This window comes from Bufo gargarizans, chromosome 10, assembly GCF_014858855.1.
Source record: "Bufo gargarizans isolate SCDJY-AF-19 chromosome 10, ASM1485885v1, whole genome shotgun sequence".
In the NCBI taxonomy this organism is placed as follows: domain Eukaryota; kingdom Metazoa; phylum Chordata; class Amphibia; order Anura; family Bufonidae; genus Bufo; species Bufo gargarizans.
In genome coordinates, this window is record NC_058089.1 from 48,465,921 (window position 1) to 48,489,452 (window position 23,532).

A 23,532-nucleotide genomic window follows, 5' to 3' on the forward strand; every position below is an offset into this window, starting at 1 on the left:
GTGGCAGCATTGGAGTATCCGTTGGACAGATAGAGGAGTGTGGCTGCTTCTCATTCAGAATGGACTGGCGACTTTAAAGGGAACCTGTCATGGTGATGTGTCATTTTTAGTTGTTATAATTACCTTAAAGGGTGTATTAAGCCTCATTCACACGTCTGTATCAGGCCTCGTCCACATTTCCATTTTTCACTGACGTGTGCTGTCCGCATTTTCCACGGACAGCACACGTAACCATTGATTTAAATCTGTCTGTTCACATTTCAGTATTTGTTTTACTGACCGTGGATCAGTAAAAAAATAATCAGAGACGTGCACTACTTTGATCCGTGATGCGGACCAAGCTCGCCCATAGAAGTCTATGGGTCAGTGAAAATCGCACCACGGATGGCACCTGTTCGTCACTGAAGACTGATAGGAGATTCTTTGGATATTTATTTTCAGCTGAGCAACATCCGTGAATTACGGATGATACTTGGATGGTAAAAACGGACACACGGACCAACCAGGCATCCTTCACGGACATCTTAACGGATGGAACACGTACGCTTTTTTTTTTTTTTTTTTCATGGACTTGTCACTGACACGGAAATGCGGATGAGGTCTCAGTGCTTAAATCCGTGAAAAGGGGGTCAGTGATGCCTCTGTGAAGATGTCTGTGACGGATCTGAGTTGGGTCCGTGTGACATCCATGTTTTACTGACACAGAACAGCTGAAAAAATAAATTCAAAGCATCTCTTCCGAATACTCCGTGAAACACGGATGGCATCCATGTTGCGTCCGTGGTTTTCACTGACCCATAGACTGAGTGTGATGGACAAAATAGAGCACGCATCCTTGCTAAAAACACGGACCCACAGGCCGTGCTAAAACACTGATGTGTAAATACACACATTAAAATGAATGGGGATGTGTGCTGTCCGTGGAGAACACGTACAGCACACGTCCGTGAAACACTGATGTGTGAATAAGGCCGAATGCACACGGCCGTGAGCGGTCTGTGGAACCACGGGCTGGATTCCTGCTGAGAGCAGGAGCGCACGCCGTCATTGGTTGCTATGACGCCGTGCGCTTCCAGCTGCCGCCGCAGTACAATGGTACACTGGTATGATCTATACCAGTGTATTACTGTATTGCAGCAGGAAGCGTACGGCGTCATAGAAACCAATGACGCCGTGCGCTCCTGCTCTCAGCAGGAATCTAGCCCGTGGTTCCACAGACCGCTCACGGCCGTGTGCATTCGGCCTAAGGCTTTAGATGGGCAGTTTTTCTGGCAGATGATTGCTAACGAGCGTTCCTATGAACGCTTGTTAGAGATAATCTGGCAGTGTAATACTGCCTCCAAATGCCTGATGAACGAGCAACTGGCAATTGTGATTTTTAAGTGGTGCTGGCAGCAGATCGCGATGCCTAATTACGATCTGCCACTGGCACGCCGCTGCCCTACACTTGGATGAGAAATGGCATAGCGATCGCTCCTCCCCATACCACGGAGGACATCGCTGCATGTAATAGCAGCGGTGTCCTCCGCTAGCTATCTGAGGATTGCCGGTAGGGAACACTACCCTGCCGACAGTCGTCTGCGGCATCAGGGTACACCCTTAAGGCTAGAATTATGTAGTCCCTGATGCATCCTTTCCCTTACTTTTTCAGTGGCTTGGTTTTGGAGACTTTAATCTTTATACTGAGTTTCGCCATATGCTAAATTTCAGTTTCAATTCAAGGGGTCACTGTTGCAACATCCTAATCCTGCTTCCTGCACCATGTTTGCTGCTTCCCCTCCCCCGTGCCCACGTCATCGTGCTGCGTTGAAACATCTCGTTCCATTATCGCGCAGGCGCACTCTGATTCCTCTAGCGTGCCTGCGCTTGGGAGCTTCGTGTCACCCAGCTGACGTCATCACTGGAACGGGCATGCGCACGACAAACGAGAGTATGCACGTTTCTCCTGGTCTCGCACATTCCCACATATCCATTCCAGTGGAATAACTAAAAAATTATATATCGCCATGACAGGTTCGCTTTAATGAGGGGGAAACCCATCAGCAGTGAGCCACAGTAATCAACAGAATGAAGGACTACTAATTATTAGCGATCGGTGGCACAGATGTAGAGGAATATTTCCAGAGGTTATCCAATAATCTCTTTGGATAGTACATCCCAATATGTATTCACAGAATACAGACTGTCCGAAATGCTGCATTTTGTTGATGGCGCTTAAAGGACAGCCACGAGGAATAGGAGTTCTCCACTACTGTGCAGGCTTACTGCTCGTGGAATTGCTCTCATTCTAATAATGAGCTTCCTGCATACACACTGTTTGGATATTTTGAGTTCTAGGGGTTATCCTCAGGATAGGCCATCGGTATCTGAGGGAGGTTTGTAGTTCTGGGGCCAGTATTAATAAGGCCTCCATTGGTGGCCCCCAGTATTAATAATGCCCCATTAGTGGCCCGAGTATTAATAAGCCCCCCATTAGTGGCCCCAGTATTAGTAAGGCCTCCATTAGTGGCCCCCAGTATTAATAAGCCCCCCATTAGTGGCCCCAGTATTAGTAAGGCCTCCATTAGTGGCCCCCAGTATTAATAGTGCCCTATAAATGGCCCACAACATTAGTAAGGCCTCCATTGTTGGCCCCCAGTATTAATAAGGCCTCCGTTGTTGGCCCCCCCAGTATTAATAATGCCCCATTAGTGGCCCTGAGTATTAATAAGCCCCCCATTAGTGGCCCTGAGTATTAATAAGCCCCACATTAGTGGCCCCAGCATTGGTAAGGCCTCCATTAGTGGCCCCCAGTATTAATAAGCCCCTCATTAGTGGCCCAAGCATTTAGTAAGGCCTCAATTAGTGGCCACAGTATTAGTAAGGCCTCCATTAGTAGCCCCTAGTATTAATAATGCCCCCTTTAGAGGCCACAGTATTAATGCCCCCTTCCCCACTCTTCTTGTGAAAAATAAAAATAAAACTCGCCTCATCCATTTGATTGTGCAGCGGGGAACACTCGCTGCTCACTGGATGTGCAGGACAGGACCTGCGCTCCAGCGTGATGATGTCCTGCAGGCCCTGCTGCTACCAGTCAATGCTGCAAAACGTCATCACGCTGGAGCGCAGGTCCTGTGCTGCACATCCAGTGAGCAGCGAGTGTTCCCCGCGGCGCAATCAAATGGATGAGGTGAGTTTTCTTTATTTATTTTTTTAACACAAGCAGAAGAGCGGAAGGGGCAAAGACAGTAATAGTGCACAGGTGGCAACCCTTAGCACTGGCCCCCACAGAGAGGGCTCTAAGTGCCCCATCTGGCACACGTGCCATAGGTTCGACAACACTGGGATAGGGTATTATTTGTAAAGGATTGGACAACCCCTTTAACAAAAGCGCTTCATCCCCTTGGATGACTCGTACACTTTTTTATATATTGCACTAATAGCCCACTGACTTTAATGACCTTTTTATAGTTCTTTATTTTCCCTGTGGGGACGCTGCAGGGGGGCAGTCTCAGCAAAGATCAAAAATGAATGCTGGAGATCCCAACCGCAGGACCTGCACATTGCCAGAGGACCCGGGGAGAGCTGCAAATACAGGACACCACAATGTACACAGCACTCCCGCAATCAATCACTGTGTTATGTAACTTTGATTTGCCATTGGTTTACAATAAAACGGCAATATATGGATGGTCTATACCGTGCCTTGCAAAAGTATTCACCCCCCTTTACTTTTTTTGTATTTTGGTGCCTCACAACCTGGAATTAACATGAATTGTTTGAGGATTTGCACCATGTGATGTACAGAACATGCCGACAACTTTGACGATGTTTGTTTTTATTTATTGTGAAGCAAACAACAAATAGGACAAAATAACAGAAAAAGTCAATGTGCAGAACTATTCACCCCCCTAAAGTCAATACTTTGTAGAACCACCTTTTGCGGCAATCACAGCTCCAGGTCGCTTTGGATAAGTCTCTATGAGCAGTCGCCACATCTGACCACTGGGATTCTTGCCCATTCCTCCTTGCAGAACTGCTCCAGCTCCTTCACGTTGGATGTTTGCGCTTGTGAACAGCAATCTTTAAGTCTGACCACAGATCTTCTATTGGATTGAGATCTGGGCTGTGACTCGGCCATTCCAACACATTTACATGTTTCCCCTTAAACCACTCAAGTGTTGCTTTAGCCGTGTGTTTGGGGTCATTGTCCCATAGCATCATCCATCTTTCCCTCAACTCCGACCAGTTTCCCAGTCCCATCCCCCCAGCATGATGCTGCCACCACCAGGTCTCACTGTGGGGATGGTGTTCTTTGGGTGATGTGTTGGGATTGGCCGAAAAGTTCAATTTTAGTCTCATCAGACCAGAGAACCTTCCTCCATACATTTTGGGAGTCTCCCACAGGCCTTTTCGCAAACTCACAACGTGCCTTATTGTTTTTAGCTGAAAGTAATGGCTTTCTTCTGGCCACTCTGCCATAAAGTCCAACTCTATGGAGCGTACGGCTTGTTGTCGTCCTATGTACAGATACTCCAGTCTCTGCTGTGGATCTCTGCTGCTCCTCCAGGGTTACCTTAGGTCTCTGTTCTGCCTCTCGGATTATTGCCCTCCTTGCCCGGTCCGTGAGTTTTGGTGGACGGACGTCTCTTGGAAGGTTTGCTGTTGTGCCATGTTCTTTCCATTTGGTTATGATAGATTTGATGGTGCTCCTGAGGATCATCAAAGGTTCGGATATATTTTTTAAACCTAAACCTGACTTGTACTTCTCAACAACATTGTCCCTTACTTGTTTGGAGAGTTCCTTGGTCTTCATGGCAGTGATTGGTTAGTGATGCCTCTTGCTTAGGTGTTGCAGCCTCTGGGGTCTTTCAAAATAGGTGTGTATATGTAATGACGGATCATGTGACACTTAGATTGCACACAGGTGACATCATTTCACTAATTATGTGACTTCTGAAGGTAATTGGTAGCAGCAGAGCTTTTTATGGGCTTCCTAACAAAGGGGGTGAATACATACACACATGCCAATTTTCTGTTTTCTATTTCTAAACAATAGTTTTATTTATATATTTATCTCATTTCACTTCACCAACTTAGACTATTGTGTTCTGATCCATCACATAAAATTCCGATTAACAAAACATTGAACTTAAGGCTGTAATGTAACAAAATACGAAAAAAGTCATTGGGGGGTGAATACTTTTGCAAGGCACTGTATACAATCTAATAAAATATTGCTTAACATATGACCTATTAAATGGATGCTAATGAATGGAAATATTCTACTTGTAGCTTACAAGGGCTCGTACTTTACCGGTTCTCGTACTGGTGGGCGCCGTTGCACAACTAATATGCCAACATATATGGACGTGAAGAGTAACAATGACTTGCAGTTTGAGTCGCGATTTGAAAGCGGTAATCTCCAGAAGGCTGTGAAAGTGTGAGTGACCTTATAGCTTCAAAGGACCTCAGTAATACATAGTACAGTATCATATAACCTGTTGAAGACTAGGACATTTTATCCTATTAAAAGGGCTGCCCTCGTGGTAAAGCGTTTTTTAAAAGGCTTAGGGCCCTTTCACACCTGCGTTATAGTCTTCCGGCATAGAGTTCCGTCGTCGGGGCTCTATGCCGGAAGAATACTGATCAGGATTATCCTAATGCATTCTGAATGGACAGTCCGTCCTTCAGGATGCATCAGGATGTCTTCCGTTCCGGAACGGAACGTTTTTTGGCCGCAGCAAATAGCGCAGCATGCTGCGCTTTTTGCTCCGGCCAAAAATCCGGAACACTTGCCGCAAGGCCGGATCCGGAATGAATGCCCATTGAAAGGCATTGATCCGGATCCGGCCTTAAGCTAAACGTCGTTTCGGCGCATTGCCGGATGCGACGTTTAGCTTTTTCTCAATGGTTACCATGGCTGCCGGGACGCTAAAGTCCTGGCAGCCATGGTAAAGTGTAGTGGGGAGCGGGGAGCAGCATACTTACCATCCGTGCGGCTCCCTGGGCGCTCCAGAGTGACGTCAGGGCGCCCCAAGCGCATGGATGACGTGATCGCATGGATCACATGATCCATGCGCATGGGGCGCTCTGACGTCATTCTGGAGCGCCCCGGGAGCCGCACGGACTGTAAGTATACCGCTCCCCCGCTCCCCACCACTACTATGGCAACCAGGACTTTAATAGCGTCCTGGGTGCCATAGTAACACTGAAAGCATTTTGAAGACGGATCCGTCTTCAAATGCTTTCAGTACACTTGCGTTTTTCCGGATCCGGCGTGTAATTCCGGCAAGTGGAGTACACGCCGGATCCGGACAACGCAAGTGTGAAAGAGGCCTTGGGCTACTTTCACACTTGCGTTTTTCTTTTCCGGCATAGAGTTTCGTCACAGGGGCTCTATACCGGAAAACAACTGATCAGGCATATCCCCATGCATTCTGAATGGAGAGCAATCCGTTCAGGATGCATCAGGATGTCTTCAGTTCAGTCGTTTTGACTGATCAGGCAAAAGAAAAAACCGCTGGATCTGGCATTTTTCCCTATAGGAATGTATTAGTGCCGGACCCGGCATTCAAAATACCGGGATTTTGGATCCGTCCTTCCGGCCTGCGCATGCGCATAGGGGCGCATTCCCCTATAACTCGGGCTGATATATCATCGCCTTTTGACTGCACTGTAGAGCTGATCTGCCAATCCCCGGCACCCAGCAATCACATGATCTCCAGGACTGCAGCAGCAATGGCAGATTTACACCACACAACTGTCAGATTATTGGGTATAACCGTTACTACAAAGGCTTGTTCCCGATAATCTGCGCCTCTAAAGTTGCCACAGATCACCTGATGAACGAGCGAAGTGGGTGAAATAATGTTTCATGCACCACATTAAAAATCAACGTTTTTGGGCAGCAGATTTTGCCGTGCAAACAGCGACCTGCTGCCCAGAAGCAATGACTCTATATGAAGACAAGTGATAGAAGTAGCCATCACTCATCCCCATACAGTGCACACATGTAAATGTCTTCTCCATTCCTGATAACTGCCTGCTCGCACCCTCATCTACATGTGCCTCAAGTGACGGTCCTGATCTAGATTCACGACAGCCAATGTGCGCCATAGATCTATAGATCAGAAAGACAGAGGCCATAATAAACCATCTGTGCCTTCTCTATGGATGGTTCGGCTATCGCTTCTCTCCCACAGCTGCAGACTCCATCTCTGTAGAGTTATATGCCAAATGTTTAAAGATATTTGGTGCTCGGCAAATCATTAAAATGGTGTAACGACAAAAAAGGGGTTTTCCCATCTGAGACAATGGGGGCATATCGCTGGGATATGCCACCATTGTCTGATAGGTTGGACCCGCACCTACACCGAGAATGAAGCCCTGAAAGTGGTGGAGGGTGCACAGTGCACCCTCCGTCGCCATGCATTCATTTCTACGAGGTCGCCGAAAATAGCTGGCTCGGAGCGGTGGCCACGCATGTTTGGTGCGCTCCCATTTACTTCTATTGGGAGAGCGCTTGGTAGTGGCCGGACCAGGGGAAACCCAGGGTACTCGAGCCACCATTTTTGCCCACTCCGTTCTCGATATAGGTGCAGGTCCTAGTGATATGCCACCATTGTCTCAGATGGGGAATACCGCTTTAAGGAATATACCTGTAAACTCAGTTGGGTAATTTTATAGATACAATGTGGTTTTACATGCCTATATGCCGCTTACATTTTTTTTCACTGTTCATGCAGGGGGGCATACGAGTATGAATTGACGCTGCGCACCGACCTTTACACCGGCAAGCACACTCAGTGGTTCTACTTCCAGGTGAAGAACACCAGGAGGGGTATTCCTTATCGATTCACCATCACTAATCTGATGAAGAAAAACAGTCTGTACAATGAAGGAATGAAACCCTTGATGTACTCCGAGCATGATGCTGTACTACGGGGGGAAGGATGGCGAAGGGAAGGGGGAGACATAAAGTACTATAGAAGTTCTCGTTCTCAGGAAGGTGCCACTCTCTACTGCTTGACGTGGACTTTCGAGTTCCCACATAACAATGACACCATTTACTTTGCTCATTGCTATCCATACACATACTCTGATCTGAGTAGAGATCTTCAGAGGTGGACTTGTGATCCTGCACGTTCCCAGTATTGTAAGCTCCGGGCCTTGTGTAGGAGTCTGGCTGGGAACACTGTCTACTTGTTGACCATCACTTCCCCCTCTATAAACCCGGCACTGGCAGTCAATAAGAAAGCAGTGGTGGTGACGGCAAGGGTGCATCCTGGAGAAACCAATGGCTCATGGATGATGAAAGGCTTCCTGGACTTCATTCTGAGTGACTCTCCCGATGCTCAGCTACTCAGGGACACATTTATCTTTAAAGTTATTCCTATGCTGAACCCCGATGGGGTAATTGTTGGAAACTACCGCTGCTCTCTGTCTGGGAGAGACCTAAATAGAAACTATAGGAGTATGCTGAAAGATTCCTTCCCATCTATATGGCACACTCGGGCTATGGTTAAAAGGTGAGTGCTGACTAAGTGGTAGGTATAGCTAAGACCTATCTTACCCAGTCAGTCCGTCATACCAGATATTTGTTATTAAGACATCTAGTCAGTCTTAAAGGGGTTGTGCAGTGCTACCATATTGATACCCTCTCCTCAGGATAAGTCATCAAGATCAGATTGGCAGGGGTCTGACTCCCGGCGCCCCCACTGATCAGCTGTTTGAAGGGGTAGAAGCACTCATGTGAGTGATGCTGCTTCTTCAAAGTTACCTGCGGTCCATCTGCTTAATTGAGACAGGCAGTTGTAATTAGACTGCGTCATCTCTACGGAGGAGACGACGAGCAGGTAAATTTGAAGAGGAATCGGCACTCGCACGGGCGCTGCTACCCCTTCAAACTGCTGAGAGGCAGGGGAGTTGCAACCCTGCCAATCTGATACTAACAACCTCTCCTGAGGATAGATCATCATAAATGTAGCACTACACAACCCGTTTAAAGGGCACATATGAACATGGGACCAACACAGACGCCTTCAGCTGCCGAGCGCACATGTAACAGGTCAGCCAGTGTCATAGGGACAAATCTGCTGACAGATGCCCTTTAAAGGGAACCTGTCACTAGTTTTATGGTGCCCTAACTAAGGGCAACATAAATAAGTGACTGATAAGTGCTGGGTCACTTTCTTTAATTGTCCCAGTCAATCTGCCAACATCTTGTATTGAAAAGCTCCAGCTGATAATGATGAGTCATGAATATTCATGAGCTCCTGACTCTCCCTGCCTACCTGCTGCTGAGTGACAGTTTTTCCATATGAATCAGCAGCAGGTGGGCAGGGGAAGTGGCTATAGCTCTGAATTAAATAAACGCTGGACTCAATGACCTCATGCTGGACTCAAATCAGCTCATTAGCATGCAGCATCTTTGTGTGTATATTATGAGGTGCCCATCTGTCACACCAGTAAGTGAATACATCTAAGGTACTTTTTTAGTAGTTAATGATTGTATATAATTAGTTAGATTATAATCAAATATCGACATGACAGGTTCCCTTTAAGAATAATCCCAGGCACACTAATCAAAAAAGTTTGCCAACATACTCAGTTAAACATGTCATCACCAATAAGGTGTACATTACATTGCCTATGCAGAGTTCTTCTGCGTCCTGTTCATCCTGGAAGCTGCGGCTGCTTTTCTCAGCCCGTGGAAGGGTCAGCTTGTCTGCCTGCCTGTGTCTAACCCTGCACAGTATTACTTCACTCACAGTCACTCTGATCCCTCCTGGGCTTGACAAAAGGATTTATTATTTCTGTAATGGGGAATAAGGCACCGCCCGGAGTGAGCAGGATACAAGATGTGCTCTTTGACAGATGTACTTTTCATAGGTCTTTCTTAATGTTTTACTCTCATCAGGCTGGTAGCGGAGAGAGAAGTTCTGCTGTACTGCGATTTTCATGGCCACAGTCGTAAGAACAACGTATTCATGTATGGCTGTAAAAACAAGGGTCAACCGGAGTCAAAGCTGCACGAGAGAGTCTTCCCTCTGATGTTGAGCAAAAATGCCCCTGAAAAGGTACTGGCACATTTTGTTTTTTGTCCACGGATATCGGGTCCTTTCCTGTCCCCACCTCCCATAATTTAACTTCTTGTGCTAAAGACTTTCTGTTCTTCATTGGAATATCTGTTTCTGGAATTACACAGCTCCGTCCATTGTGCAGGGTGCTTTAACTGCAGTGCCGCTCCCATTCATATCAGTGGGAGCAGCGGTACAGTAAGTAACTCAGTTCCCTGCACACTGGATGGAGCTATTCTGGCGCTGGAGGTACTGCAGAACAGCTGGTCGCCGGAGGTGTGCTGTGTCAACCTCCACTGATCCTGAGGATAGGCCATCAGTATTAAAATCCTGGAATACCCCTTTAAGGGTGGGTTCACACTAGCGTTATGGAGTCCGTTATGGCTTTCTGTTATAACGGAATCCATAGGATGGAATGCAAAACGGAAGCCTTTAAGAGGCATTCTGTTTTTCTCCATCCTAATAGAAGACTATGGGAAAACATAACGGATCCGTCTGGGTCCCGTAATGCAAGACGGAAAACAAAGTCCTGTCGACAGGACTTTGTTTTCCGTCTTGCATATCGGGAACCAGACGGATCCGTTTTGATTCCCATAGACTTCTATTAGGACGGAGAGCAAACGGAATGCCTCTTAAAGGCGTCCGTTTTGCATTCCGTCATAATGCAAGTCTATGGGCAGCAAAACGGATCCGTCCTTCCGTCTTATGTATTCCGTTATGTTCCGTTATAACCCTGTTATAACGGAAAGCAATAATGGACTCAATAACGCTAGTGTGAACCCACCCTAACGATGCAGGACAGGATCAGAAATGCAACATGATGCACAAATGAAGATGGAAGGCTCCCAAATATAACAGCAAAGTATTTTGAAATGAATGAGATCAGAAAAAAGGTAATAGGCATACGTACACTTAGGCCTTAAAGGGCATCTGTCGGTAGATTTGTACCTATGACACTGGCTGACCTGTTACATGTGCACTTGGCAGCTGAAGGCATCTGTGTTGGTCCCATGTTCATATGTGCCCGCATTGCTGAGAAAAATTATGTTTACTTTAAATACAAATGAGCCTCTAGGAGCAATGGGGTTTGTGGCTGTTACACCTAGAGGCTCTGCTCTCTCTGCAACTGCTGCATCCTCTGCACTTTGATTGACCGAGACACACAGTGAAAATGTGATCACACCTGACCCTGTCAATCAAAGTGAAGAAGGGGCGGCAGTTGCAGAGAGAGCAGATCCTTTAGGTGTAAAGGTAACGCCCCCATTGCTCCTAGAGACTGCTGGGAAGCAACGCTTCCTTCCCGACAATCCACTATATGCACCTTTTTTATTCCGCTCTCCACATTCAGAACATGGAAGAGTGTGTAGGGGGTGATCAGGAGAGATAATTGTCATATGAACAGGGATTCGACTGACAGGTATCTCCCATATGTGACCAGCCTTATCCTCGCAGATATCTTTCAAGCTGTAATCGGCCACTCGCAGACTTCTTGGGGCCCTACTCAGATTTTGCAGGAAACCAACATACGACATTGAATACCTTATTATTTCTGATTATTTCTGTGAGAAGGAAAATCTGGTAACCATGTGATCTGAAATCCTTCAACGTGGTTCACTGTCGCCATTTTTGGTTGGATTTACGTGGTGATGCATATGAAGTCAGGCACGACCTGGGTAGTGAGGCATGGATTATTTTGTTTTGTTTAAGTAAGAAAGAAAAAAAAATCATAATTTTATTTATTTAAACCAATAACATGGTATTTCTCCTCTACTATTTTCTGCAGTTTTTTTTTAAGGGCTGTAAGTTCAAAGTGCAGAAAAGCAAAGAAGGAACCGGTCGAATTGTGATGTGGAGGCACGGCATCAGAAACAGCTACACCATGGAGTCCACATTCTGCGGGTCCACACTCGGTCAGTATATCGCACAGTTATACCTTACAATGAACATTCTTGTGATGCACGTGTCCTGGGAAGTAGGGCCTTGTTAAAGGGGTTTTCCAGAATCAACATTTATCAGCAGTTGGGCATCCGCTCTGCTGCCCAGTTTATTGTCTATGGGACAGAATGAGATATCTGAGCTCTGTCGGTAGGTGATTGTCATTTGTGGTTAAACACCTTTAAATAAATACATTTTCAATCGCTTCAATTAAAAAGTCACAATTTTTATTACTTCCATATGATTTTTGGGGTTCTAAAAAGCCTGTCTATGCTTTTCAGTACTGCCAAAAAAAAGGTATCCAGACAAACCCTTTCTTTTCATGTGTCTGCCCCATAGAAAAACATTGGTACTATATACAATATTTTTCGCTTTATAAGATGCATCTGTTGATAAGACGCACAAGTTTTAAAGATGGAAAATAAGAAGAAAATTTTTTCTTTCATCAGACCCCCATATCAAATTTTTAGATCAGCCCCCAGATCAAATTCTCAGATCAAACCCCATTATCAGAGCCTCAGATCTGACCCCCAAGACATTACATCAGACCCCCTATATCAGGACATCACATGAGACCTTCATATCAGACCCTGATCAGAACTCCATCAGACCTCATATCAGCCCTTCATTTCAGACCCCCATACTAGACCCCTATCAGATCTCAGATCAGACCTTAAAGGGATTCTGTCATCAGATTTGTGCCCTATAAGCTAAACATATGGCCATGTCGGTGCTAATAACATGAATCCTAAACTGCCCTTATTAAACATGCTTGTGGCTCTATTAGCCCAAACTCACCCCACTCACCTACCTAAGGTGCCCAAGGGGTTTCACGTTAATCCAGGATGCCCGCCTGCACCCCTCGCCGTCTGGTGCCCAGCGCCGCCTTCCTCACCTCAGCGCCGCCTCCTCAATCCACCCGTCCCTCTGCCAGAGCCTGCGCTTGCGCACTAGGCTCAGCCTGATGCGCCGCGGACTCCTGGCAGCGGCTTCATTGAGCGAAGTGTGCATGCGCCGGCCTGATGCACATGCGCACTTCGCTCAACGAAGCCGCTGCCAGGAGTCCGCGGCGCATCAGGCTGAGCCTAGTGCGCAAGCGCAGGCTCTGGCAGAGGGACGGGTGGATTGAGGAGGCGGCGCTGAGGTGAGGAAGGCGGCGCAGCTCCACTACAGGTCCAGCTGTCTCTTTTTAGAAGTCCCGCTCCCCTGTCTTCTCCGGCCCGCGCTGCACAGTCGCTCAGGACAGTGCGCGCTCGGACCCAGGAAGGAAGACCAGGGACTGTGACTACAGAAAGCACTCGCAGAGCTTCACTCCCCTCTCCCGGCACCTAATGCATACTAGTGAGCACTTCCATAATTAAATCGCTCACTAGTATTCGCTTTATAAGACTGTGAACTCTGGGGAGTAGTCAGTTTTTCTTGAGCCTGTAATGTTGTAAAATGTGCCAAATTTATCAAATGTGGCACGTTGTTCAATAAATTTAGTGTATTTTTACAAATAGCACTTTTGTCTAGAGATTGTATACTGTTCCCTACTGGAGTAAAATTGCAACTTTTTGAAAAGTCTGTATTGATAAATCTGGTGTGCACTTCATTAACATAACTAACCTAACTAAGGGTACTTTCACACTAGCGTTTTTCTTTTCCGGCACTGAATTCCGTCCTAGGGGCTCTATACCGGAAAATAACTGATCAGTTTTATCCCCATGCATTCTGAATAGAGAGTAATCCGTTCAGTTTGCATCAGGATGTCTTCAGTTCAGTCGTTTTGACTGATCAGGCAAAAGAGACAACCGCAGCATGCTACGGTTTTATCTCCGGTGAAAAAAACTGAAGACTTGCCTGAACGCCGGATCCAGCATTTTTTCCCATAGGGATGTATTAGTGCCGGATCCGGCGTTCAGAATACCGGAATGCCGGATCCGTCGTTCCGTTATGCGCATGCGCAGACTGAAAAAAAGGTGAAAAAAATAAATGCCGGATCCGTTTTGCCGGATGACACCGGAACGACGGATCCGGCATCTCAATGCATTTTTTCGACTGATCAGGCATTTTTAAGACTGATCAGGATCCTGATCAGTCTTACTAATGCCATCAGTTAGCATACATTTTGCCTGATCCGGCAGGCAGTTCCGGCGACGGAACTGCTTGCCGGATCTCTCTGCCGCAAGTGTGAAAGTAGCCTTACATAAAATCTCAAAAAGCTGTAGATTTTTTCACAAAAATGTCCTTGCTGCTACATTTCTGGCACAGGGGATTGATAATTTCTCCCTATGACTAAAGTTGGTGTGAACTTAGCCTAAAGTAACACGTCACAACCATCTCATGGTGAAGATTATTACTGTGTCGGATTTTTTTTTTACATCGTTTTTGCTTTTCTTTTACTATAATTATTTTTATCTAATAACCCTACAGCAGACCGAAAGGGCACACATTTTACAACTGAAGACCTCAAATCGATCGGTCACCACTTCTGTGACACTCTGCTGGACTACTGCGATCCTGACAACTCTAAGGTAAGATTACAGGAAAATGGAACCTAGTTGCATCTTATTTCTTCTAAGTTCTTCCTGTTTTACGTGCACCTGGTGTCTGTCCTGTGAATAGATTCTCTCCTTCAGTTCAAGGTCTGCTTGTCCGAGCTCCATACTCTTGTGCAGGAGGAAATAAAGGAGAAGTTGAAACGTCTTGGAAGAGATGTCGATTCGGACATGAATTTGAGCGATATTTCACTATCGGACATTGAGTCAAGGTAATAACACAACACCTAAGGGTACTTTCACACTGGCGTTTCTGGGTCCGCTTGTGAGATCCGTTTCAGGCCTCTCACAAGCGGCCCAAAACGGATCAGTTCAGCCCCAATGCATTCTGAATGGATATGTATCCGTTCAGAATGCATCAATATGGCTGCGTTTGGTCTCCGTTGCGTTTTTTAGACTGTCACTAAAACGCAGCTTGCAGCGTTTTGGTGACCGCCTGACTATGCGGAGCCAAACGGATCCGTCTAGACTTACAATGTAAGTCAATGGGGACGGATCCGTTTTTCACTGACACAATATGGTGCAATTGAAAACGGATCCGTCCCCAATTGACTTTCAATGTAAGTCAAGACGGATCCGTTTTGCCTTTAGACTTTTTTTTTAATGAATAATGCAAACTGATCCGTTATGAACAGATACAAGCGTTTGCATTATTGGTGCGGATCCGTCTGTGCAGATACAAGACGGATCCGCACAAAACGCGAGTGTGAAAGATTGCAAGCTTCCGGTAACCTCTCAGCTGGGTTTTCGTATTTAGGTCTTTTGATGCAGTTTTGGAAACCAAAGCCAGGAGTGCATTCAATAAAGACCCCCCCATACATATTAGCGTAACAATAGAGGACGGCAGGTTCGTCCTACACTCTACTGTGTATGGGGAGATCCTGATTCCCTCCTGACAGATGATGTTGTTGGGGGAGGGAAGGATCGGGCAAAATGAATATTTTCGCCCTTTCCTTATGTTCTCCCAGGAGATAAGCCTCTGCCAGAAGTGTCTAGGAGCAGCTTTCTACAGTCTCCCCGTAGAATAAACATTCGGCTGAGCTGAAAGTGTATGGGGGAGAGAGTCACTAGAGATGGCTGTCAGCCGAACGATCGGTTGAGTGTGTATACCTAGCTTAAAGGGCTATTCCAGTTACCATAAATATAACTTATGTTTTAGATTAATCCATCATCAATAATTGCCTAATATAATGTAAATTTCACATGATTTCCGTTCAGTAGTTTTCTTCCTCTGCTTCCCACTGTGTTTCCTCATAAATCAGCATGGCATCGACCTGTAGTTCTGAGCCTTTTGTTAGGTCGAGCATGCTCAGTGTGTCGCTATAATTTCTCTAGCGAAATGTCTTATGAAACAAGGGGCGTGTTAGTGTGCTGGAGATTACGGAGTAGAGGGGACGCGACTGGACGGTATATCAGGCAGCCAATCGGAAAACATCAGCAGGAAAGCTAGGGATTGTGGGGATTGTATTAAATAATGGGAGAAAAGAAGAAATGAATCGCACATCCACTGCAAATGCTATGATCTCATTCCTGCAGGAGACAGCAGTAAATAGCGCATGTGTACTACCTCCATGCTACATGCTAAATGAGGCATTAGTGTACATTTTGATCAAAAGGCAATAAGCCCAAGGTTGCCTCTATGAGTGGATCCTAACCTAAAATTGGCGTGGCGCTGCACGGCGACCACCAGCGCTGTGGCGCCATCCCGGCCGGCGGCGGGCCCCAGTGGCCAATCAGCACCCCTGCTGCCTGACCATGCCAAACCTAGCACTGGGCCCCACCAACCAGCCAGAAAAACAGCACAGTGGCCCCCGTGCAGCACCGCACCATGTGAACAGTTGTAAAAGCTCACCTGCGCTGAAGCTCACAGGAACTCCAACTGAGAGCATGATGGGCTAATTTAACCCCTACTACAGAATACTAGGCTAATTAAAATCACCTGGCGTATGGAAGGAGTGCAGATCCAGGGACAGAATTCTATGCATTAAATAATGGAAGAAAAAAAGAAATGAATCGCACATCCACTGCTAATTCTATGATCTCATTCCTGCAGGAGACAGCACTAAATAGCGCATGTGTACTACCTCCATGCTACATGCTAAATGAGGCATTAGTGTACATTTTGGGGTTAGGCAATAAGCCCACTCACCACGCCGAGGTTGCCTCTATGAGTGGGTCCTAACCTAACCTTAGCCTAGAATTCTGTAGTAGGGGTTAAATTAGCCTATCATGCTCTCAGTTGGAGTTCCTGTGAGCTTCAGAGCAGGTGAGCTTTTACAACTGTTCACATGGTGCGGTGCTGCATGGGGGCCACTGTGCTGTTTTTCTGGCTGGTTGGTGAGGCCCAGAGCTAGGTTTGGCATGGTCAGGCAGCTGGGGTGCTGTTTGGCCACTGGGTCCCGCCGCCGGCCGGGATGGCGCCACAGCGCTGGTGGTCGCCGTGCAGTGCCGCGCAAATTTTAGGTTAGGACCCACTCATAGAGGCAACCTTGGCGTGGTGAGTGGGCTTATTGCCTTTTGATCAAAATGTACACTAATGCCTCATTTAGCATGTAGCATGGAGGTAGTACACATGCGCTATTTAGTGCTGTCTCCTGCAGGGATGAGATCATAGCATTAGCAGTGGATGTGCGATTCATTTCTTCTTTTCTCCCATTATTTAATTGTGGGGATTGTAGTCTTAGAAGCTTTGTGAGGGAAGATCAGGCGCCATGATACTCAGTCTGTTGCAGGCTCACTCAGGAGCCAAACAAATGCAAGGTAAATGGAAACTCTGGTTATACAGGTGAAACTAGAAAAATTAGAATATCGTGCAAAGTTCATTTATTTCAGTAATGCAACTTAAAAGGTGAAACTAACATATGAGACTCATTACAGGCAAAGCGAGATATTTCAAGCCTTTATTTGTTATAATTTGGATGATTATGGCTTACAGCTTATGAACAGTGATGGCCAGTTCGCAGGGTTCGCTGACGAACACATGCGATCTGCCATCTTTATTCCCAAGTCCGGCGATGCAGAGGTAAGTCCTTACCTGTGCCTGCGCCGCGAGCCGCTCTAAAACGCATGCAGTCACCGGGAGCAGGCAGTTCCGACAACAGCCGCCAGGGGCCTTCATCGAGCTGTTCTCAGAACTGCCTGCTCCCGGTGACCGCATGTGTTTCAGAGCGGCTCGTGGCGCAGGCACAGGTAAGGGCTTACCTCTGCATTGCCGGACTTGGGAATAAAGATGGCAGATCGCATGTGTTCATCGGCGAACCCTGCGAACTGGCCATCACTGCTTATGAAACCCCAAAGTCACAATTTGAGGTCCCCTTTGCTCAGGGGGTATGGATTAGCTAACTAGAGTGTGACACTGTGAGCCTAGAATATTGAACCTTTTCACAAAATTCTAATTTTAAGCTGCATTACTGAAATAAATGGACTTTTGCACGATATTCTAATTTTTCGAGTTTCACCTGTATGTATAGGTATGAGTTCTGGATGGGTCATAGCTTCCAGCATTAATGCAGTTTTTCAAAAATTAAGTTACTTTACCGGAATACCCCTTTTAAGCTTGTGTCGATGCAGATGATTACGGACTAGGAATTTATCCGTAGGAATGTGTGAGCCAGACTCTTTATGACTGAATTGTCCAAAAATGATTCTATGGTGAAATGAACTTCTCTCTTTCAACATTCAGCACCAGTGGATCCAATAGCTCTGAATCTGATGGACTTCCTGCACATTTACTGCACATAGCCAGTAAGGTGAGCACTATATTTTAGGAAAAGCTGCAGATCAGTTATTCACGTATTTTGCAGCGTTTTTGTGAATACATCCATTCTGAAAGATACATCACAGCAGCGGAAGAATGAATTGCTTGGGACGCCTGCTGTGTTTCCTGCAATGGTACAAGGAACAGCTTGTGTGAACTATAAGATGATGCTCTCTCATTAGGATGCAAATGATCCCTTCTCCAGAAGGAAGAAAACTGTGTCCTCCGTGCCACCTGTAGGTAGCTAATAATCTATTCTCAGTATAGGTCATCAGTATCTCATAGGTGGGCGTTTGACACCCGGGACCCCACCAATTAGCTGTTTGAGGAGGCCGCAGCTCTCCAGTGAGTGCCGCGGCCTTCTCACGGCTTACCCTAGGCCAGTGATGTCACATTCCTCGCTCACGTGGCTTAGGAGCAGCTCAGTCCCATTGAAGTGAATAGGGCTGGAGTGCAATATCAAACATGGCCGCTATACAATGTACGGTGGTGTTAGTGGCACTGGAGTGCCACAGCATCTTCAAACAGCGGTCCGGGTATCGAACCCTCACTGATCAGATACTGACTATCTATCTTGAAAATCGGTTTAAAACCGTCATAAAATCCCGTTAAAGTCAAACCCTTTATAAAGTCTTGAAACATGAGTAGGGACACCTGCCAAACCAGTCGCACCCCTCTGTAGACAGCACTTTGTGAGTTTTCGCTGTAGACAGAAGCGTGCTGTCTACACATAGGTGTTGCTGGTTTGACTGATATCTCTGGTGTGTTTCAAGGCTGTATAAAGGGTGGGACATTGACAGGTAGTCACCTATAGGGTGAGGTTTCTTCCTTCAGGAGAAGGGCTATTTTGCATACTTTTTCCCAGGAAATATTGCCCCCCTAACGGAGTCCTTATTCACACATCAGTGTTTGGTCAGTGATTTCCATCAATGATTTTGGGCCAAAATCAGGTGTAGGTCAAAACAGATGAGGTGCAGAACTTTCCATTATACCTTATCTCTGTGTAGGTTCCGCTGCTGGTTTTTACTTACAATCACTGATGCAAAACACTGACTGTGTGTGAATAAGGCCTAATGCCTTATTCACACAGTCGGTGCTCGGTCAACGTTTTCCATCAGTGATTGTGAGCCAAAAGCGGGATTGACGCCTACACAGAGGGAAAGATCTGTACCTGTTCTGTGTTTATACCCGCATCTGGTTTTGGTTGAAAATGACTGATGGAAAACACTGACTTGTGTGAATAAGGCTACATGCACATGACCATATGTGTTCTGCGGTCCGCAAATTGCAGATCCCCAGAAAAAAACGGATGACATCCGTATGTCGTCCGTTTTTTTTGCAGGGCTATGGAACGGACATACGGATAAGGATAGCACACGGTGTGCTGTCCGCAATTTTTGCGGACCCATTGAAATGAACGGGTCCGCATCCAAACCACAATAAAAATGGAACGGACACGGAAACCTAATACGTTCGTGTGCATGAGGCCTAAGGCATAAGGCTTATTTGCCTCAGTACATATGTGCCAATTACCTGATGATCCTCTTTTTTCCTCCCTGGCCCTTTAGTGATCTGTACTTGATGATCATTCTGCTTTTGTTGTAATAGAGGAAAGCTCATCAGTATTACTCCTCTGCACAACCCTTTAAAAAGGTACCGCTATCCTGCAGAGAGAGTAAAGCTGAATTATTATTACTGGGTGCTTGCTGACATGTTACTCCATCAGCAACCATTCATTTACTAATGTTTTGTATTCACTGCCTAATCGCCTCCTCTTCAGTTTTCTCAGAAGAAAAAACGATTGAGGTCTCGCAAGGAGAGGAACCACATGTATCAGAAGCGCAGTTCCAAACACAAGCCAAAGTCACGTGATGATACGGTAAAAATCTAATTTCCACTTAGAAGAGAAAAATTAGAAGAACTACGTCTTTAATCTCATTAGCCAGATTGTTTTTATGGACGCAGTGTTGTATATGAGGGAATTGTATTCATGGTAATTCCTGCTTCTACTATCAGTATAGTACATTACAGCCTGTATTCTGCTGATGGACTCATAGGGCGATTGCTTGGATTTTCTTTTCTCAATATAATGGCTGCAGGTTTTAATATTTTATATAGCAAATGTGAAGATCTGCTGTAGCTTACCAACCTATTCATAACTGGAGTTCAGCAAATGCACACCTTTCCTTCAGCAGACATTGCTACATAAAGCTACATAATGCATCTTATCCTTTTAGTAAATACAGCAACAGCTGTCGGCGTCCAGAACTTTCAATTGATGGTGCCTTTGTTCTGCAGATTGATGGGTCTTCCTGGGGTCTGAACCCCAGTATCCTTTATGAATGGCCTCTCTTAAAGGGGTTGTCTGGTTTAAAGAGGATATTGGACAACTCAAGAGATCAAACTGTATTGAAGAATAGATGAATACCTACCTTACAGATCCCCTTTAGTTTTCCTGGCTGCAGTGGTGACATCACATCAACAACATGTGACCAATTCAGCCAATCATCTGCTACAGCAGTGCACTGAAGAGGCCAGTGACTGGCTGCAGCAGTCATGTGTTGTCCATGTGGTGTCACCACTGCAGCCGGGAAAACAGAGCCCTGCCAGGAGAACAGGTGCGGGGGATCTTTTAGGTAAGTGATTATCTGTTCTTTATTATTGATCGATCCTCTGAGTTGTTTAGTTTCCTCGTGAAACCAGATTTATTTCTCTTGCTTTTTTCGCTTTTTCACAGCGCTGTACAGAGATTCCCACTGCTCACGTTGGTCCATGGGTCTCACAATCAAATTTTTAACCCTGACCCTAACTCAAACCCACTAGGGCCAGTTTCATAGGAGAAATGTGGGCAGCATGTCCTGTACATTTTGCCTTATTTATTAATAAATCCTTGCATCTCATCACAATGTCTCATTCTCATAGGACATTACTGAGCCATCTAACCAAACGGCCAAATCCACACCCTCAAAAAGTTCTGGCAAAATAGATCTAGAGAAAAAAAAACGGATGGTAAGTGATCATTCAGCTTATAAATGTATAGTCTATGTACTTTTGTGCTCACACTATTTTGTATACGAGAAACTACTGTTCCCCTAAAAATAGCACCCCCCTTGTTTGTGCCTGGTATTGCAGTTTAGCCCTATTCACTTAAATGGCGCTGAGGTGTAATAGCAGACCATAACCTTGAAAACCTCCTCTGGAAACAACCCATTAGACCAGGGCTGGCCAACCTGCGGCTCTCCAGCTGTTGCAAAACTACAACTCCCAGCATGCTCAGGCAGCCTACAGCTATCAGACTACAGCAGGGCATGGCGGGAATTGTAGTTTTACAACAGCTGGAGAGCCGCAGGTTGGCCAGTCCTGCATTAGACTGTAGCAATGGGATGAGGGTCAGTCCACTACATGGCAGGTGCCTGGTGCTAGACTGACTGTCAGTGGCCCACAGCAGCTCAGATTATGGGCAACAGCTGTTACCCAAGAAGGAGTTCGGGTCTGTACTGCACTCCTCACGGTGGTTACATGGTGTGCTGGATAATTTTGCCCTAGGTTTGTAAAAGGTTCCTCTACATGTGATGACAGAGCAGCAGATTATCGTGAGGGAAGCGTTCCTTCCTGCCAATCTGCTGCTCGCTGGTGGAGGAGACTTCTGTATTTACATGCAGTGATCTCCTCCAGCGATGGGGAGGAGCGATCGCTAATGCCATCCCTGTTCCGCAAACTGAATTGTTGTTTTCCGGCAAACAACTATTTTTTTTTTTTTTGTACGCACAAACAATCGGATTACCCGATTCGGATTTGCTCGTTCATCGGGTAATTGGCAGTACATTTACACTGCCAGATTATTGCTAATGAGTGTCCTATGAACGTTTATTAGCGATTATATTTAAGATTCTCGGTCTGTGTAAAGAGCTCTTAAAGGGGTTCTCCGGGCTTTTAATATTGATGACCTATTCTCAGGATAGGTCATCAATATGAGATGGGCGGGGGCCCAACACCCAGCACCCCCGCCGATCAGCTGTATGAGGAGACGGCGTGCCCAGTGTGCACGTGCCATCTCCCTTCCTGCTGCTGTCTATGGCAAAGCAACCACAGAGCGGGAAGAGAGATGGCACGTACGCACTGCACACACAGTCTCCTCATACAGCTGATCGGCGGGGGTGTCGGACCTTATCCTGAGGATAGGTCATCAATATTAAAAGAAAACCTCTTTAAGGCTGCCTTATATTTTTTTGTCAGGTGAAGTCCCATGAAAGCTCCATATCACAACCTGATGTGGTGCAGACATCTACAGTGCAAATGTCAGGTACGTCAAAAAAGAAACAGACTCCTTTTGAAAAGCTTCTTCAGATAATAAATGTCTTCATTTGCGACTTCCAGAAAAACCCACCCTTTCCTTCTCCCGCAAGTCGGAATCTATCTCTGTGAAGACCCAGCTGATCAACAGACTCCCAACCTCCTTTGTTGGTGAGTCAGCTGCCCTTGTGTACCAGGTACCTGCGTGGTCTCCTATGGTGAACTAAATATAGGTTGTGATAGAACATGTACAGAGATGGCCAAATTTTTGTCCTTCAGGAGATTTCTCCTCCATTGATCATGTGTGTCCTCGTCATGGCACGGTAAAGTCCCGTGAGCCTGCTGGTGGAAATCGTCTTCCTCTCATCATTACAGTCATTCAACGTGCCAACTTACCCCCGATCTCCAAAGACGACTCCTCTATCAAACAGCACCCACCACCTTTCCACGCCATGCTCAATTACAACAATGACAAAAGCCATGTATCTGATCACGTTCTGAAAAGAGGTACATGCATCTTCTGGTCACAATTTGGAACACAGTAATGCAATGTTAACATTATGTTTTTAGCGGGTTTGTCATACAGTTGCAAGAAAAAGTATGTAAACCCTTTGGAATGATATGGATTTCTGCACAAATTGGTCATAAAATGTGATCTGATCTTCATCCAAGTCACAACAATAGACAATCACAGTCTGCTTAAACAAATAACACACAAAGAATTAATTGTTACCATGTTTTTATTGAACACACCATGTAAACATTCACAGTGCAGGTGGAAAAAGTATGTGAACCCCTAGACTAATGACATCTCCAAGAGCTAATTGGAGTGAGGTGTCAGCCAACTGGAGTCCAATCAATGAGATGAGATTGGAGGTGTTGGTTACAGCTGCCCTGCCCTATAAAAAACACACACACGTTCTGGGTTTGCTTTTCACAAGAAGCA

At 46.0% G+C, this 23,532-nt stretch overlaps 1 protein-coding gene across 4 annotated transcripts in view; it reads left to right on the forward strand.

Moving 5' to 3' along the window:
• AGBL2 (AGBL carboxypeptidase 2) overlaps nucleotides 1-23,532 on the forward strand; it is a 58,643-nt gene that overhangs the window by 14,972 nt on the left and 20,139 nt on the right. For 2 of the 4 annotated variants that reach the window (XM_044269654.1, XM_044269656.1), the window contains 12 exons: nucleotides 5,275-5,422; nucleotides 7,728-8,510; nucleotides 9,902-10,061; nucleotides 11,845-11,971; nucleotides 14,412-14,512; nucleotides 14,618-14,748; nucleotides 18,219-18,285; nucleotides 20,074-20,172; nucleotides 21,216-21,302; nucleotides 22,530-22,596; nucleotides 22,671-22,757; nucleotides 22,866-23,093. In XM_044269654.1, coding sequence (XP_044125589.1) covers nucleotides 5,275-5,422; nucleotides 7,728-8,510; nucleotides 9,902-10,061; nucleotides 11,845-11,971; nucleotides 14,412-14,512; nucleotides 14,618-14,748; nucleotides 18,219-18,285; nucleotides 20,074-20,172; nucleotides 21,216-21,302; nucleotides 22,530-22,596; nucleotides 22,671-22,757; nucleotides 22,866-23,093 — 2,085 coding nt within the window. Of the gene's footprint in view, nucleotides 1-5,274; nucleotides 5,423-7,727; nucleotides 8,511-9,901; nucleotides 10,062-11,844; nucleotides 11,972-14,411; nucleotides 14,513-14,617; nucleotides 14,749-18,218; nucleotides 18,286-20,073; nucleotides 20,173-21,215; nucleotides 21,303-22,529; nucleotides 22,597-22,670; nucleotides 22,784-22,865; nucleotides 23,094-23,532 lie in introns of those variants that run through there. The other 2 variants (XM_044269655.1, XM_044269657.1) reach the window with 2 other exon arrangements.